Source organism: Vigna unguiculata, chromosome 1, assembly GCF_037176805.1.
Source record: "Vigna unguiculata cultivar grain cowpea cultivar isolate G323 ecotype 2 chromosome 1, ASM3717680v1, whole genome shotgun sequence".
Taxonomy (NCBI): domain Eukaryota; kingdom Viridiplantae; phylum Streptophyta; class Magnoliopsida; order Fabales; family Fabaceae; genus Vigna; species Vigna unguiculata.
In genome coordinates this window covers 41085706-41104433 of record NC_140792.1, presented here as the reverse complement: position 1 = coordinate 41104433, position 18728 = coordinate 41085706, and the positions used below count along the sequence as shown (strand labels likewise).

The 18728-nt window shown below is 30.7% G+C and overlaps 2 protein-coding genes across 3 annotated transcripts; both read right to left on the bottom strand.

Moving 5' to 3' along the window:
• Nucleotides 1-506: 506 nt before the first annotated feature.
• NF-YB8 (nuclear factor Y, subunit B8) lies at nucleotides 507-5940 on the bottom strand. Its single transcript, XM_028071324.2, has 7 exons — nucleotides 5704-5940; nucleotides 5359-5586; nucleotides 5138-5267; nucleotides 4940-4945; nucleotides 4761-4835; nucleotides 4554-4604; nucleotides 507-895 (listed from the first exon to the last, which is right to left on the bottom strand). The coding sequence occupies exons 2-7, from the start codon at nucleotides 5571-5573 to the stop codon at nucleotides 857-859; spliced, it is 516 nt and encodes a 171-aa protein (XP_027927125.1). The 5' UTR covers nucleotides 5574-5586; nucleotides 5704-5940; the 3' UTR covers nucleotides 507-856.
• Nucleotides 5941-11447: 5507 nt separating this feature from the next.
• On the bottom strand, nucleotides 11448-17723 carry LOC114184922 (Leucine-rich repeat protein kinase family protein). Of its 2 annotated transcripts, XM_028072334.2 has the most exons (16): nucleotides 17433-17723; nucleotides 16700-16904; nucleotides 16373-16579; nucleotides 15550-16055; nucleotides 15241-15373; nucleotides 15042-15113; nucleotides 14864-14932; nucleotides 14715-14786; nucleotides 14450-14518; nucleotides 13632-13786; nucleotides 13309-13547; nucleotides 12971-13097; nucleotides 12832-12900; nucleotides 12523-12709; nucleotides 12298-12433; nucleotides 11448-12015 (listed from the first exon to the last, which is right to left on the bottom strand). In XM_028072334.2, exons 1-16 carry the CDS (start codon nucleotides 17521-17523, stop codon nucleotides 11680-11682), a joined length of 2673 nt encoding a protein of 890 aa, XP_027928135.2. In that variant the 5' UTR covers nucleotides 17524-17723; the 3' UTR covers nucleotides 11448-11679. The 2 variants fall into 2 exon arrangements, with proteins under 2 accessions (XP_027928135.2, XP_027928128.2); XM_028072327.2 differs by having other exon boundaries at nucleotides 16373-16904.
• Between the last annotated feature and the right edge of the window lie 1005 nt (nucleotides 17724-18728).

The following is an 18728-nucleotide window of genomic DNA, read 5'->3' as shown; positions in this document are numbered from 1 at the left end:
ATAATTCCGAAACCAATTTTTTCCGAAGTTTTGGAAGTAAAATTCCAAAACCTAAATTGTAAGGAAATTATATAGTTAATAACTATGTTTGATCACTAGAATTTAGAGTAAATCCTGTACCGACTCCTCAAATTTAATAAAAAAAAAACAATGCTTTAGTACAATGTTCACCGAAGTTTAAAATTATTTATAATTTTAGGAATTGTAAATTACTTTTAAATTTTGAACAGTAACACTTATATTTTGAACTGAAATGTATTTTTGATTTGTAGAATCAAAATCAGATTTATCCAAAATTTTAAGAAACAAATGCATTAAGTAATACTACATTTGCAATTGGATTAGTAGGTGACATTGTGCAAATACAATTACAAGGTTCACGTACATTACAAAATAAAATGCAAATTAGTTTGGTCGGATATATTTATTGTTAAAAATATTAGAATCTGAAAGAAATGGTAGAATGACACCAACATCGTGTTAGGGAATGAAGAAATCAACAGATATAACAGAAGAAGCTGGAGTCTTCTTCATACATTATTACACAAAGAAATAAGGAAAAGAATATTCCCATTTATGCTTACAGTCAGTCCTAAAATCTCAGTCTTTGCCAAGCCCGCCGATGTATTCAGACAACAAGGCTCTAGGATTTACAATATAACAACTTTCAAATAACAATTCAACTCCAAAGATAATATACAAACCTTAACTTAAGAAGAAAAAAAAATATCTGGACACAAGAACCAACATCTTCTATGTCAGTATTCACATAACATTAAGATATTCAATATGTCGTGAGCACTTGCTAACCGGCGTGGATAGTACATTAGAACAGGAGGGTTAATAGACTTGACACCTATTCTGGGCCTTGCATTGGAACCATCATATGTTGACCCTGAGAATATTTAAAATAAGAAAAATAAATAAATATCAAATTCGTATCTATAAGAGTCCTTTTACTCGTGGTAACATGAATACCTTAAATTACGACATAAAACTTGAAACCACGGAAAAAGCATACGTAACATATATAAATATGTATTCTCAATCATATGTTCCTCATTAAGTATAGAGAGGTTTGATAGACCCCTAAGGCACAAGGCTGTCCCACGAATGTTGCATCTTTAGGGATTGTCCACTTTGGCAGATTGTGATGATTTGTACCCATTAAGTTGGTCAGCATCAAAAGGGCAACAAAGAGATAAAAGGATTAAAGTGAATGTGAAACCATTGTTGTTAAATAATAACCGCTATGGCATCACAGTAATAACATGGCATTTTTGGACCTATCTACCCTTTTTGCCATCCATTATTTTCCATTATATTGTGACATTCACTATTTATCATTGTATGACGCCTTCTGCCATATCTACCATTGCTCACCATTATCTCTAACTACACTAAGGGACACTTCAACTATAAGGTTCTCACATCAATGTGGCACCTTTAGGGATTGGCAACTTAGGCAAAGTGTAACAATTCTTACTTCCATTGAGTTGGCCAACAAAAGGGAAACAGAGAAAAAATAATGTTGTCATAGAAGAGTTGAAGCGAAACAAATTTTATTGAATAACCACTATGGCACGGCCATAACACTACAATGTGGCGCTTTTGGATTGTTTGTCAGTAGTCATCCACTATTTTCCATTGTATGATGACATTCACTATTTGTCATTGTATAGTACCATACATACTCTCCGTCGCCCACATTATCCATAATCATACTAGGGTGAGCAGCAAGGTTGTCCACCAATGTGGCATATCTAGAGATTGTCAAATTAAGAAAAGTATGATAATTTGTACTTGCATTCAGTTAGCCAACAACGAAAGGGCAACAAAGGGAAAGAATAAGGTTGACATAAAAGGGTTAAAGTGAAATCAATGTTTTTTAACACTAACACTATAACGTGGTCCTTTTTGGACATTCTAACATTTGTCATATTTTTATTTTCCGATGCAAGGTTACCATTGATTATTTATTTGTCATTGTATGCATCATCTTTCGTATCTTCCATCACTTACCATTATCTATAATTACACTAAGGGACACTTAAGCCACATGCTTCACCCGAATGTGGCACCTTTAGGGATTTTTGACTCAGGCATATTTTGTAACAATACATACTTCCATTGAATTGGCTAGTGAGAGAGGGCAAAAGGGGAAATGATAATGATCTCGAAAGGGTTCAAATGAAATCAATGATGTTAAATAACCATTATGGAATTTGATAACACTATAACAAGACTTTTTCAACCCTACTACCGTTTGCCATCCATTATTTTCTATAATACTGGGCATCCACTATTGTTGTATGGTGCCATCTACCATATCTTCCACAGAAGGGTCGATGTGAAATCAATGTTTTCAGATAAAAATTAAGTCACCACCATAATACTATCCCATGACATTTTAGGACCCATCTGCCATTTTGTCATCCATTAATATCCATTGTAAGGTGACATTCACCATTTGTCATTATATGGTGTCATATACTCATCATTATCAATAACTACACTTAAGGATACTTCAGCCACAAGGTTGTCCCTCCAATGTGGCATCTTTAGGATTGTCGATTTAGGTAAAGTGAGAATTAATACTTCCATTGAGTGGGCTAATGATTAAAAGGCAACAAAGGAAAAAATATTGTTGTCATAAAAGGGTCGTAATAAAATAAATATATGTTGATAAATACTTGATAATGGCACTGCAATGACACAATAACATGGAGGTTCTTCGGACCCATCATAAGTCATTTTCCTTTGCAAGGTACTCTTCTCTCTTTGTCATGCTGCCATTTGCCATATCTTCCATCACCCGCGATGACACAACACCGTAGCAAGACTCCCCTTCTTTTTCCCTTTTAGCCATTTCTTTCTTTTTATTAGCTTATTCCTCATTTCTTCAAAAGTTTCTCCTCTCCTTTTCTATAAAATAATTCAGTTATAGTTGTTCTTGTTCTTCATGTATTCAATGCTTTTATGTTTTTTCTTTTCAAAACTTCAGAATTTAGTTCTTGGTTTATCGAATTTCAGAATCATGTTGTTCTATGCTTTTTTATCAATTAAACGTGTAATGTTCCCAATTCATTTCCACTTATAGCACAATGTCAAGCACCAAAAATCAATTTCTTTGGACACTCAATATTATCTTGGATTTTTAGTCTATGATTCAGTTATGCTATTTTCACTTTTACATATATGTGTTATCATTTTTGTGTGCCATAGGCTGTCATATCATCAGTTGATAACCTTGAGTGGAATCCCAATTTGGCTATCCCCAGGACCAACATTAAAAGACACATCCCAGATGTTAAAATCCAATTCTCACATCAGTCACAATGTAAAGACTGGGTAACCTTGTGGCTTAAGAATACTTCATTGAATTTATTTCATTCGCCCAGAATCACAGCTAGAAATATTTTGAATTTAAAAATTATGATCATTAGCATTCTTTGCTGCCTATAATGAAAACAAGGTAAACTTCGTGATCTTTTAAGACAACCACAAAAGAATGTCACGTGTTCCTAAAAATAGCTCAGAGAAGTAGCTTGAAAAACCTAAATATAATACTTCAGTAACATGTAATACCAAAGTGGGATATTTAAGCTATTGATATCCAAGCCAGAAACAGCTATCTAGCTTAAGACTAAAATGTATAATTAATAACACATTTATATTTAAGCACAGACCATCCATAAATGACATACAGATGTCAAAAGCATCATTCACACACTTCAAAATGATCAGTAGCACAAAACCCTATATCACTAAGAAACCTCCAGCCAACCACCACCACCACCACCACTGGATTCTCAAAAATTGATTCAATCTTAATGCATTATGTAAAAAGATTTTTAAAAAAACCAGGGACCACAACAAACTGAAATTTATTATTGTGTGTACTTTGTACAATCCATTAAGGAGGAAAATTGCCAATAACACTCAGTGTCCTACCAAACTGAGAAAGACTACCCTTCAAAGATGGACCACACAATAAATAACCCCAAATAAACCAAAAAGATGCTTAAGAAAGTGGCAGACATTATCAAGAGATAAAATTATTAAACCTAAATAAAAAATATGCATAAACACAACTTTTCACAAGGGACTTTAATGGGCGAATTGATTGTACTACCAACCAAAGGTAGCTGACACATTGACAAGTGTTATTTGGCACTAATTCTAAGGTGGAGGTTTTCAATATGCAGTACAACTTTGTTTTCTAATATCAAACCAAAGTAGCGATAGAGCCGGCATAGTGTGAACCATTTTAACTAAGGTAAGCTTAAAAGTTTTTACAAGGTAGAGGTACTAAACTTAGTTCTGCAAATGGAAATAGCAGGAAGTCACACGTCCTATTAGGGTGCTTTCCACAAATTCATTACATCTCTAGGTTCACACTCGAAGTCAGAAACAGAGAATTCTATAATATTTACAGCAGTTACAATTCAGAGTTCAAAAAACCACCTTAGCACCTTCATTTAACATTCAACAATGACAGCCCAGAACACAAAGAAAGAAGATAATACAGCAAGCAAAGTGAGTACAATTACCTGAGAATTTGTGTAACTAACCCCTTGGGAAAAAGAACCTTGATGAGCAAGCTGCAGATTTCACAACAAAAGACACGAATATGAGATGTAAGAATATATATATATATATATATATATATATATATATATATATATATATATATATATATATATATATTTCGAGCAACACAATCAATCATAACTTCCAGGAACGTGGTTGCATTTTACCTGAGCACTAGGACCCGGTTGAACATCTTTCTTAGCAGAGGTCTCTCCACCCTTGGCTGAGCCCTTGGTGTCACCCTGAAATACAACATATTGAAGAGCCGAACATAAACAAAAGACTCAACACAAAAATTACAAAGCATAATAACTATTCAAGCGTTAGATGAAAGATTCAAAATTACCTCCATCTGCAACATCCCCAATCCGTCCATGAGACAAAGCCATGATAAAAAAAAATGCCAATCAGCAAAAACCAGACACGAGAATTAGGAAACCCAATAAACCAAACATAAAAACACGCCGTATACAAGTTTGTTAACTGGGGACCAGACAAACATTTAAAATTAAAAAATAAAATGAAATTGGTAAATTAAAATCACCTCTCTGTATCTTGTGAGGTAAATCTTCAAGGGATCGATATAATCCTCGAAACCAAGGGTGGCCATTGCCCAGAGCAAATCGTCCCCATTAATAGTCTTCCTTTTCTCTCTCTGACACTTATCAGAGGCCCTACACAATTCAGCGGATTCAAAATTGAAGCAAGTGATAACTGTGATAACAGCAAAACGGAAGAGAATCAGGAAAAAAAAAAAACACTAACTCGCTGGTGATGAAGCTGATGAACTCAGAGACGCACTCCTGAACAGTCTCTTTGGCGTCTTTGGCAATTTTCCCGTTAGCAGGAAGCGCCTTCTTCATGATGCGGCTTATGTTAGCAATGGGGAGGTACCTGTCCTGCTCGCGCACGTTAGAACGGGGACTGTGGTCACCGCTCTCGTGGCTGCCGCCGCCTGGACTGGACGGACCGTCGGCCATGGTCGCCGGAAACCTGATTTGAGAGAGGAATAATCGGTAAAAAACATGGCGAAATTGAAAAAGAAGAAACCCTAATTCGAGAGAAGGAGTTGTGAGTTGTTATGTTGGTGAAGAGAAATGTTAAGAATACCTGTGATGGTATGAATTAGTTTGTATTTGGCGCGAGATCGGTGAGGGAATCGGACGCTGGAGAAGAAAGGAAGGTGGAGACGATTGAGATCTAGATTGAAGCCTATCACCACCGTTGGTTTTCTTTTATTACACAACAACAACAGACACTACTACTTGCTTTTCGCTTCTTCCTCTACCTTTCTATTTCTCTCTCTCTTCTCATACTCTTCCTTTTCTTTTTCTTTTCTTTTTCTTTTTCTTTCTTTTTTTAATTTCTCCATTCAACTCCTCAAGTCAATGAGACAATTTATTATAGCAATTATGATCATTTCTCATAATATGTGTCTCATTATTACGTAGACTTCAATTTTAGACAAACTATAAACTTCCAAAAAATAAAAATAAAGTTGTAGATGGAAGAATAAACTTATTAAAGATGGTCACTGGATTTTCATAAATATCAAATTATTAATTTAATTGGAAAATATTTTCTACTGCTATTTAAAAGTGTCTACAAAATTTATCTAAATATACTTTCATTTTTTTTCTATAAAAATAATCGGTTACTTTGATATGTTTGAACAAATTCCGTTTTTACGTGATTAAATATTTGAGTTAAAAATAATGTGTCAATAAATTAAAAAATTAAATAAGTTATATAAAATGTTATGAATCAACTTATGTATACTTTTATTTTAATTAATGGAAAATTTAATTTTTTTTCTTAAATAATTTTTATGAAAAATGTTTATACATGTTGTAATATCTTTTCAAATATTTAATATAATTATATATTTAAATTTAGTGTTTAAATTATAGTATGTTCATTATCCGATGAATCTGTGCCAAGGTAAAAAAAATTATGTTTAATAGCTTTTTTTTATTCTTTCACTGAATTAGAAAGTTAAAATATCTATTGGTTTAATTAAATTTATATTTTTTATATTAATACTTATATCAGTGATTTAAATGTAGTTTAAAATAAATTTAAAATTGTAATATTTTTATTTATTAATCATGTAATATTTTTTATAAAAATGGAAAATAAATATAAATATATTGATGGCGAAGAAGGAAAGAGATAAGAATTTTTTTTTAAATATGTGAAGAAAATAAGTTATTGGTTGTCTTTGTTAATGAGAGTTAGTTTAAAAAAATATTTTAATTATTTTGTATAGTCTTTATGCCATTAACTTGGATAGAATGATTCAAGAGATAATAATATTTATGAACAATATTAATAATAATATGATACAGAATATAGGATAAAGATTTTAATTTTTGTAATTAAATAATTCACTATGCTTGAAAGATAATAAATTTAATTAATCATTTGTTTTATAACCTGAAGTTGATGACAGAGAATTATTGGAACATTTCTTTATAGTATGATTAGGTACGTGATAATATGAACAATCTTTTGTATAGATTTATTTTTTAGTGTACATAACTATTAAAACATTAAAGAGAAGAAAAAAAGAGTGATGATTAAGATGTCTTTTAAAATAAAACTGTTTCAAAAAGTTTTGAAAATTTTTGCTTGATGGATACAATACAAACAAAGTTTGAAGTAGGGAATTGTCAAATAAAAATGTTAAGAGTCACATCTCATAAAGTCTTTGGACACATCTTCAACTTTATTAATATACCATATAAAAAAGCTTTATGAAAGACGATTTCATAAATTCTTCCTTCTTATATTTAGTTACACTTAAATAACAAAAAATATAAAAAATTAAGAATATTTTAAGCTTAACTCAACTTATCAAATTGACTTATAAGATAAGGTTTGCACCTCATTTATATACTATAAAATTATTTTATTTTTAATCGATATAAAATTTCTAACACGAATAATATTGTTTACAACATAGTTACTATGAGTTAAAGTACAAGTGTTCTTAAAAGAGATCGAGGAGTTGCTAACTAAAAAATAATTACATACTACATGAATAGAGATGATAAAAACCCTTTTAATTTTTTTTATTCACATAACCTTATTTATACACATACTTAAAGAAACAGTCATTGTAAAGTCCATGGAAGTGTTGAAAAACAAAGTGAATTTTTCCTTCTAATATTTAATTGTTCATTTAAAATTATTACAACATCTAATTTTACTTTATACTAAATTATTGAAAAAATCTAACAAAGTAACTTTGAATTTGATGATTCATTATTATCATTAATAATAGTTAAATTTTCTAAAATTTATAATTTTTAAACAATAAAAATATTCACTTTCTATTTAACTAATATGAATTAATTTATTTAAATAATTAATGAAAATTTTATCAAGTGAATATTTAAAAAATGCTTTAACATTTTCTAAAAATGTTTAAATAAAAGAAAGAACCATAATAAAATTATAATATCAGAAGAAGCTAGGGATGGCAACGGGGCGGGGCGGGGCGGGTACGGGTATCATGATCCCATCCCCATCCCCATAATAAAAATTCATCCTCATCCCAATCCCCAAACCCAACGGGTATACAACTTTTGACCCATCCCCATCCCCACCGGGTAACGGGTATTTTCTTATACCCATACCCATACCCATTTTTTTATTGTTCCATATATCAATTAAATATTTTTTATAAAAAAAATTTAAAAATCACACCAACGGAATCATGATGCTATCAAAATATTCAATATTAAAATAACATACTCTTTTTGATTTTCATGATGTCAAATATTCAATATTAAAATAACATACTCTTTTCTTGCAATAGTTACATTTAGCTTTGTATTTTCCATCAACTTTTATCTTTTCAAAGTGTTCCCACACAACACTTTTCAATTTCCCTTTCTCAGGCTCTACTTGTGTTGTTGAATGTATTTCATCATGAACTTCTGAAGGTGTTTGCATAGATGGATTCAATGGAGATTGACTGTCATTATTGGAACTTTGAAAGGGAGTTGGTTGTTGTGAACACTGTGGTGGACTTGGTACCTGCAAATCTTGATCTCCTGTGCTCATTTTCTCTAGAAACTAACATACGTAACAAAAAAAAATCAAACAAAGTAAAAAGGTTAATTTCTTTTTTAACAAAATATAAAAGGAAAACCAATAATCAAGTTTAAAAATATTTCAAATATTTTTTATACTATTAAAAATTTATATTATACCACTTAAACGAAATAGCACAAATAACAAAATTAAATTAATAATAATTCAAATTTAAACATAGATTCTTCATCTTTTGATCTTGAATTAAATTAAGGATTTATGCAATTGAGCACTTAAAATTGAGAATTAAACATTATCATGAAACAAAAAATAAATAATAAATAAAATTATCATAAAGGAGTAAAGATAATTAAATGTGTGACCCAAATTTGAGAATATCCATTTGAACATAACATAACGGAAAAAAAATGTACAATTAAGATTATGATAAAAGGAAAAGTACCTTGAAGATCTGCTTAAACCTTAAAGAACAAGCCAAACAATTAAACAATTAAAAGACAGTAAAAAAGTGTATAACCAAAGTAACAAAAAGAAGAGCTACAAAATAAGAGTCAAACATTTTCATGAAAATAAATAAATAAATAAAGATAATCAAATGTGTAACCTAAAAATTATTTCATAGAATGAAATTGAGGAACACCTATTTGAACATAACCATGTACAGAGAGTAAAAATCATGTAATAAGAAGAAGAAAAATTACCTTCAAAATTAAATCTTGAAAAACAAACCAGACAATTGAGAGAGTAAACAAAGTGTATAACAAAAAACAAAGAGAATGAGAAATATGTTATATATATATATATATATATATATATATATATATATATATATTATATTATATTATATTATATATTATATTATTATTACTATGTATATATATTATATGTGTGGATATCTTATGTTTATATATATATATATATATATATATATATATATATATATATATTTATATTTATAGATATATATTTATTTTAAGTATATATTATATTATATTATATAATAATATAAATATAATAATATATATTATATTATTATGTATATATATTATATGTATATGCGTAGATATTTTATGCTTTTATATATATATATATATATATATATATTTCTTTTAAATTTTTATAAATTTGTTTATAAAAGATCTCACTAGTTAAATGATTAATTTGTTTTATACGTATATATTATATATATTATATTATATTATTATGTATATATATTATATGTATATTATATTATATTATATTATATTATATTACATGTATATGTGTAAATATATATATATATATATATATATATATATATATATAAAAGTATATTTTATTTATATGTATATATACTATATTATATTATATTATATTATATTTTATGTGTAAATATATTATTTATTTATATATATTTTTTAGATTATTTAATAAATTATAAATAGTTTAGTAATTTAAGCGGAGACGGGTATTTGGGCGGGTATATATATATCTCCATCCCCATCCCCATCCCCAGTTGAAAATTTCGGGTATTACCCATACCCATACCCATACCCAGTCAAAGCGGAGATTCCCCGTCAAAACGGGGATGAGTTCGGGTGATACCCACGGGCACGGGTTTATTTGCCATCTCTAGAAGAAGCTGAGTTTTCCAACAATTTAGAATGAATGTGGACTATATTTTTTAATATGATTATTTATTGTCAATAGGAAACTATAATTTAATTGAATATATAATTTTTTTGGGGGGAGATTTTATGAATTTTTCCACCGGGAATATTTTAGTAAAATAATTCCTTAATGCATTTCTTATATGTTTTACATATTACCATTGTAGTATGTAAAAATTTTACTTTCAAAATCAAATTTTTAATCTCTTAAAAAGAAGTATCGGTGATGAATATACAAAGATATAACCTTATATAAATTATTACTAGATAATAAAATATTATACGAAACTTTTATAACACATATATCACTCTCAATTCCTTTAACCTTAATTACATACACTATTTTTAAAATACGAATTTAACTCAAATCTTATAACACTATATTATAGAATTATAAAAAAAATAAAATGCAAATTTAGACTGTTTTTTTTATTTGAGGTAAGAGGACAATATAAACTTAAAATTCATTATATAACTATTATCGTCTATTCTTTTACTTATCCTAGGTGACATAAAATTTTTTCATATGTATTAATTTCATCTACCAAACACAATCTTATTGTTGTGTTGTTGGAGATGAAACTCATTCTGAATTCGGGAAGGAAAGGTGTTTGATATCTTTTACGTAAACTTCTGCTTAAATTTGAACGAACATTTTGAGATTGAAATTCAGTCTCTGAAAACATAAATTTTAACCATGTGTTGATGTTTTAGATTTTTCAATCCTCTTCGAAATTCAGTCTTCGAGGTCAAATTCCAAACAAGCTTATTAGGTACTCGTGATGAAAAAAAGTAAGTTCGAAAAAAAATGAATTCCCATCTATTAAAGTGTTTAGTGTTATTTTTATTTGAAATTAAAATAGTATTATTTTTAAACAATTTTGTTTTTCTTAAATAGTTTTAGTAGAGAAATTTTTTTTATAAAAGGTGCATGATTGGACCAGGTTGGGACCATGCAGAGTATTGGGATAACCCTCCTCCTCTGCCCTTTTCCTGCTTGTGCTGCTCTTTCTTTAATGCTTCCTACATACATACATAGTAGAAACCAAGATGTTAAATTACATAGTTACAACTCATTAATTATTGCTTTAAAAAAAAAAACTTGAACTTCTGCAATAATAATTAATGTTTTAAAGGTTATAATAAGCAAAAACAATTTGAAATTGACAAATTGGGAACAATAAAATCAACTGCAGTCAGTATACATAGACTGTTCATTTGGTTGGTAGGGTGCACCAATCATTAAACCAACCACAAAGGGCAATCCCTCTGCACAAACAAACATTGAATGAAAGAGAGAGAAAAAAAATTCATAGGGCGAGAATTAGAAAAAAGAAAATTTGATTTTGTCTACAAAAGATATCTATCTATCTATCTATCTTGCTGTTGGCTGTGCAACTGATTCATCAATTGACAGGTAACTCTCAGGTCCAACTAGATCCATAGAACCCATGTTCATGGAAGACTGAAAAGAATTTTTGGACATATCATCTGAGTTCCCTTCTCTTAATGCTTCTGCCTGTTTTTCAATAGATATGGCATCTTGGATCTCCTTTAGAACTTCTGAAATTGATGGTCGCATATGTCCATGAGGCTGAACACACATCAATGCTTTCTCTGCTATTTTCCACATTGATTGTAGGTCATATTCATTGTGCAACAGAGGATCGATAATACCTTGTATGTCTCCACTCTCAATGTGTAACTTTGCCTGTGAAAATTTCATGCAGACAACCAAATTTAGTTGCTGATAATTCGAAATAAAGTCATGTTAAATATCACTATGAACTTTGATATCTGAGTTATGTTGACACTCAAAGTCCATCAATCATTTACTGTCACATGAAAATTTAGTTGATAGTTCATTTTGTCATCAATTTATGATTTACTTTTTTCAATGTTGCAAATTAAATACTACACAAAAGAAACTACAAAGGATGGTAGTTCCTTTATACTCCAAAAGTTCTATTTATGAATAGAAATAAAAACCTACCCATTGGACTATGTTTCGACAATTTATACCAAAGCTTTCATTTGATATTGCTTCTTGACCAGACATTAGTTCAAGGAGAATTACACCAAAACTATAAACATCACTCTTGTCTGTCAGCTGTTGGGAAATATAGTACCTGTCAAAGAAAAAGTTAGTCATCAAGAAATAATAACTTTAGGTTTTGCTGAAACACACAAATTGTCTGAAAATAGATAAAGGCCTTACTCAGGATCCAGATATCCTACTGTTCCTCGAACTATGCTTGAAACATGTGAGACTCCATCAACAGCAAGTTTTGAAAGACCGAAATCAGAAACCTTGGCTTTCATGTGCTTGTCCAAAAGAATATTGCTGCTTTTTAAGTCTCTATGGATAACGACAGGAACACAACCCGTATGAAGATATTCAATCCCTGAACAACCATGAGAACAATACATTTAGCATCATGTGATGGATCATAAGAGAAGGATCATTCAATCACAAAAATTAGAGGAAAAGTAGCTTTATATTCTAAAAGCATTAGCTTAACAATACCTTTGGCAGCATCTTCAGCAATCTCAAGACGCTTAATCCAATTAATACTTCTTCCATTGGCTAATGGACCTACAAGAAAATATTAGACATAAGTGAAGATATGGGTTTCTGCTCCTTGATTTAAGTCATGCAGGCTTACCATAAAGATGTTCTTTGAGAGTGCCATTATGCATGAACTCATAGACAAGCATACTATTCTCTTCATCTCGGCAATAACCAAGCAGCTGTACCAAATTTCTATGATGTATTCTTGAAAGAAGAGTTACCTGGATCAAAGGAAAACATCATACCAAATTACAATAGAATTAGTAAGAAAGTTGCAACTATTTTGTGTATTTAATGCTTTATTTAGAAGAAAAACAATGCAGTGAGCAACTCCAACAGATCACAAAATGAAATGCCATGCCACAGAAAGAAAAACAATAAGGGACAGAGTAATGCTAGAATACTTATAAAGGTTAATTAAATGCAGGTTACCTCATTTGAGAACTCTCGCTTGCCTTGATAGGAATTACTGGTTAAAACTTTAACGGCTATCTCGTTTCCATCTTTTAGCTTCCCATAGTAGACAACTCCAAAACCACCAGCACCAATTTTTTTCTCAAAGTTATTGGTAGCATTTTCAATTTCAGAAAAACTGAAGCAGTGAGCAGCTTCTGCAGGATCATCGTTCTTCCAAGAAGCCAGTCTTTGAGCAGGGAGAGAATCAACTCGGTCTATGAAGAGTGTAAACATATAAATCATGATATATCATCTCAAATATCAAACAGACACAATAAATGGCTGTGTTTAGATTCTACCTTTCTGATAATATTTTCTCTTGCCTTTGCGCATATACAAGCAAGATATAACAGTAGCCAAAAGTAGAACAGAAGCCCCAACTGATGAACCAATAATAACGTACATATGCCCCTTTATTTTGCTTTCTTTGTGAAGATTGAGGTTTCCAGAATAGCTGACGAGGATGACAGGAAAAAATTAGAGGTTACCAAATATAAATGAAGAGAGAATTAGAATATTTGCAACAGAAGAATAAAATATTTGCTACGCTATAAAAAAACATATTATTGACTAGAGATCTGAAGTAATATAGCATTCCAAAAAGATACAAATTGAAGTATATCAAGTTAAACTTGAAAAAGAATGTAGCATTCAATATTTACTAAGATTAGCTGAGAGATACGAAACTGTTTATCTAAGCAATCAAAGCACCATCATATCCAGCTGAAAGTCAGAAACCGACATATTAAATGAAAAATATCTAAAGAAATGGACAATGGTAAATATGAAAGAGAAAACAAGTTGGTGAAGAAAGTGTATGTGGGTATTAGCACATTTACATATCAGAAGTAATTAATAGTATAAAACAACACATTAATTGATCAAACCTAGATTTTTACTTTTTCTGGTTATAAAGCAGCCAAGTTCATTTAATGTGATAACAGATATTAACACATTAGACAAACCAGATACAGGTGAACATATAAATGAAAACAATTAACAGGATAGGAAAGTTCATCTATTATCCAATAAGATTAAAACTGCCAATATTTTCCTCCATTTCCTTACATGGTAATACTGAATGCTCTTAAAGTTAGAAGGTTAAAATTAGACTCACTTCAAAACCAAATCCTTACTAAGAAGATCTGATGGTATTGTTCCAGATAACATGTTATTTTGCACATACCTGCAAATGTCAAAAGCGTTACCTGAATTTCATCAAAAACTCAAAATAAAACAACTAATCAAAGCATAATAACTTAACGTGAGTTAGTCTGTAGGTTCATCAACAAAATGATACTCGTTTTTAGTGGAGATAGATATGTATTTTATTTAAGACCATAATTAGATTTATCAGAATATCTTAAGTTTAAAGAGCTTACAGTTCCCTCAAGTTTGGAAGGTTCACTAAAGAAGTTGGGAGCACACCGGTCAATTGATTGTTTTCTAGATGACTGCAAAAAGAAAGAAAGGTTTCAATCAGCTAACTACTACATAACATGACAAAAGGAAGGAAGATAGCAATGATTACATGATCTTTAAGTCCATGCAACCAATAAAATCAGGTAATGGACCAGTCAACATATTTCCATCAAGCCATCTGCATCCGAGAATTAAATCACATCAATACCACAATACAAGTTTAACGGACCAAACATGAGATATCAACAACCCAGTCCAGAAATATTAGAAATTAAGATGAAACTTACAGTTCAACCAAACCAACCAATTTGGTGATGTCCAAAGGAATATTGCCAGTCAAGTTTCTATTGGATAACAAGCTGTCACCACCACAAAAAAAAAGTTACTATTACAGATCATTTATACTTCTCTTTTAAGTTTTAAAAGATATATAGCACATTGAGACTCCACAGGCCAAACTAAAACCATAAAAAGATTAACCTTTACATTGAGACTATTCTTGGTTGTGGATCAGAGTTACATCGAACCCATGACCATGGAACAGGTAGACATGGATCACCACCTTCTTTTGCCCAGTCTGCTGCAGAGTAGTGCGAAAGTACACTGGAGATGGTTGCTCCTGCAAATCATTCAATCCGCACAGTACATCTATTACAATTTTCTTATGCTATAAACAAGACTTAACTAATACACTTGCATTACAACAGACATGCTTATCAAAGAATCACTTGATACAGTTGTAAGTTAGTAAAAAACACATCATCTTGTAAGGTAGCCTCTTATTAAGGAACTAACCATCTAGAGAACCATCGTTTTTCTCCAAATACATGTTTATCTCCATGGCATTTAGGAGAGGTCCCCTAGAGGAATCATATGTCTTTCCAAATCTAAAAGAGAGCACAAAAGGTAGGGATATGTTGGTAAATCCTGGTTCATAAAGACGATATTTCCCTTGAGCGTTTTCTTCAATATTCACAACTGCCTTGCTAACATCAGGCTGGCCTGGAAGAACTAGCCTGAATTTTCTGGATTCATTGGGACCCAGATCTTCAATCTCTGCAAAATAGGTGAATGCCCAACCGGTACCAGGAAAACCATCCAAATTTAATCGGTAAGTTAGAGATCCATTAGTACCCACTACAGCTGTCTGCATCACTTTCACTGGTGGCATTTCATCTCTGTTAACATCAATTGGTGCTACTGTAGAAATTTTTTGGGTTCCAGCAGCAACATCAACAAGATAATTAGCTTTCTTTATAGAATCCGACTCCCAAATTCTATCAAAAGGGTCATCAGGATACCTGAAATGGCGGAATTATAAACTTATTGAACCACAGGAAACTGTTTTAAAAAACTCAAAAGAAGAAAGCAACTACACATCTAATCAAGTACATAATCAGAGAAAATCTATAAATAGTTCTTTGACATGAAGAGTTGAAGACAATTACAGTCAATAGATAGCTAAGATTTTACCTAGTAAATATGGATATTAATATGCAAGCTCGTGTATTTAAATTTTTCCAAGTAGTTGGAACAACATGGTTTATAAAGATTCATTAGAAATATTAACTTGTACCAGAACATATTATGAAGTAGCATGTAGAATGACTTAAGGTACCTAATTGGAGCATCACTCTCTGCACCAAAATTTATCCTTGCAGAGACACTAAGGTAAAAGTGTTCCTCAAATTGAGTATAATAAACTGAACCATTGAATTGGCGAAGTTCAAGCGTGGAGATGAACGGTTGTCCGGTTGTTGCATTTGATAAGCAAACACTCACTGTAGGACTTGAAGCCAGAAATATAAGCTCTCGCATTTCTATGCTGTTGGCATCCGATATAACAATGGTAGACCAGTGTGTAGCCCCAACAGAAATGTCAAATTTTGGATAAACATTGTTATTGTCAAAGTTCCCATACAAGAAAGAGGCCCTGAGAAGATACCTCGTCCTACTCACAACATCAAGTGTGTAACAGTATTTCCTCGAATCAGCAGGAAAATGTCTAAGTGTCGTGTATTGCTTCCGTGTCTCATTTGCAACTGATATAGTACTTGTTTGTCCATAAGTAAGCTTATCATCAGGAGTCCACTGAAGACCAATTTCATCGGTAAATTCTGTTGTACCTCCACAGTTCAAACTTACAAAACCTGCTTAAGATGACATGTTTTTGTTATTCATCACAACATAGATTAATTCCAAACTCTTAGAACAACAAAACCTCAGAAGAAGCTTGAAAAAACAACATGGTAAAAAATTCATTAAACCATCATAAACCTTAATCCGAACCGATCTCATATCCAACTGAACGGACAAGAATCAAAACCACTTAGGCTTAGATCTTAGCTTTTTTTGCAATCCATTACATTGTTTGTGTATGCACTTCACAAAAGCTTCAATAATCACAATCCCCCCTCTAAAACAGGATGGTAAAAAAGATATTTTGCTCCCCGGGATTTGAAGAATACACCGAAAAGACATTATCTTTTTTACAAAAATAATAAAAGAAACCACTGACGAGCAGCATAGGGCACAGCACAGAGACGAAAACAAAAGGGTTGGCAGGGAACACAAAACTAAGATAACTAGTAAAACAAGACACCATTTGCATCGTATATAAAGGTTATGAAGTAGAAAAGGGTTGAAGTTGAGTAAAGAAAATGAAGAAAGAAAGATACCTTGCATAATCTGAGCAGAAGAAAAAGGTGAGTGGAGTGGGAATGAGAGTAGAACCGTGAGAAAGGAGAGAAAGGGTAAAGTAGCCTCCATTTTCTAGGATGCGAGGCTTTGCTGAGATGAAACCATAAAAAATGGCGGAACCGAACCCAACAAAGAAAGTGAGTGAGTCTCAAAGTTTCACTATACTCAGACGGAGACGAACATAAATACCATGATGATGCTAGAAGTTGGCATCACTTTTCCTGTGTTGGTCGCAGTCTTCTACACTAAATAATACAACAAATAATGCAGCAAAAAGACGTGCATGATATTTAAAAGAATCATTTATTTTCCATTGTATAATTTCTACAATGGCTATTATAAATTTGTTTCGTAAAGATTATGCTATCCACGTATCTTAATGAAATTTATAGAAACCGTTATAAATAAAGTAAGTGTAAAAATTGAATTTTTAAAAAGTCAAAATTCTTTTTGATAGGAAATGTTTTCATTTATTAGAATTTAATTTGTTAGTTAATGTGTCTTAAGAATATTATTATTTTAAGAAATATTCCTTTTATACATAGAAACAAATAACACATTCGTTGAAATATGTTTTAGTTTGTTTGAATTTTTTTAATGACAATTTAAAAAATGTGTAAATTGTTACAAATAAAAAATATTGTTTCAATACTCACCATAAGTCTCAATTAAACCAATTATCACCTAGATAACCACCATTCCCATTAATCATATTTAACTGAGTCAAACACCATAAATTTCATTACATAAAAATCTAATCAATCCATTTAATCCAAGTAATAGAATAATTATATACATTTATTTAAGTAGTCATATGAATGAAATCATACGAAAATATTTTTAAAAATGCATTAAACACTACTTGTCACATTACATTGATTGAAGTGGTGACAAAAGTTGCAACTAAAGGGTTTAGTTGAATATTTAAGAGTGTAATACTAGGTTGTCAGATTTTATTGTTATAACAATATACGGTTTTTTAATAAGTGTCATATTACATTGATATAAAACTGCATTTTATAAAAGAGATGCATACTTAAGGATTTATAAAGTTAGTAAACCATATAATATAGATCTGGTATTATAAAAGTTTTACAAAAAAGAAAAACGTCATTTCATCGTTTTGGATTTGATTCAGGTAACTAATAATTAATTTTACAAAGAACTTAGTGATAATTAAAGTGGGTCTTATTTAATATATTTGTCCATATAAAGCTGGATATTTTTAAATAATATATTTGTCTTAGTTTACAAGATTGTCTATTGCTACATTT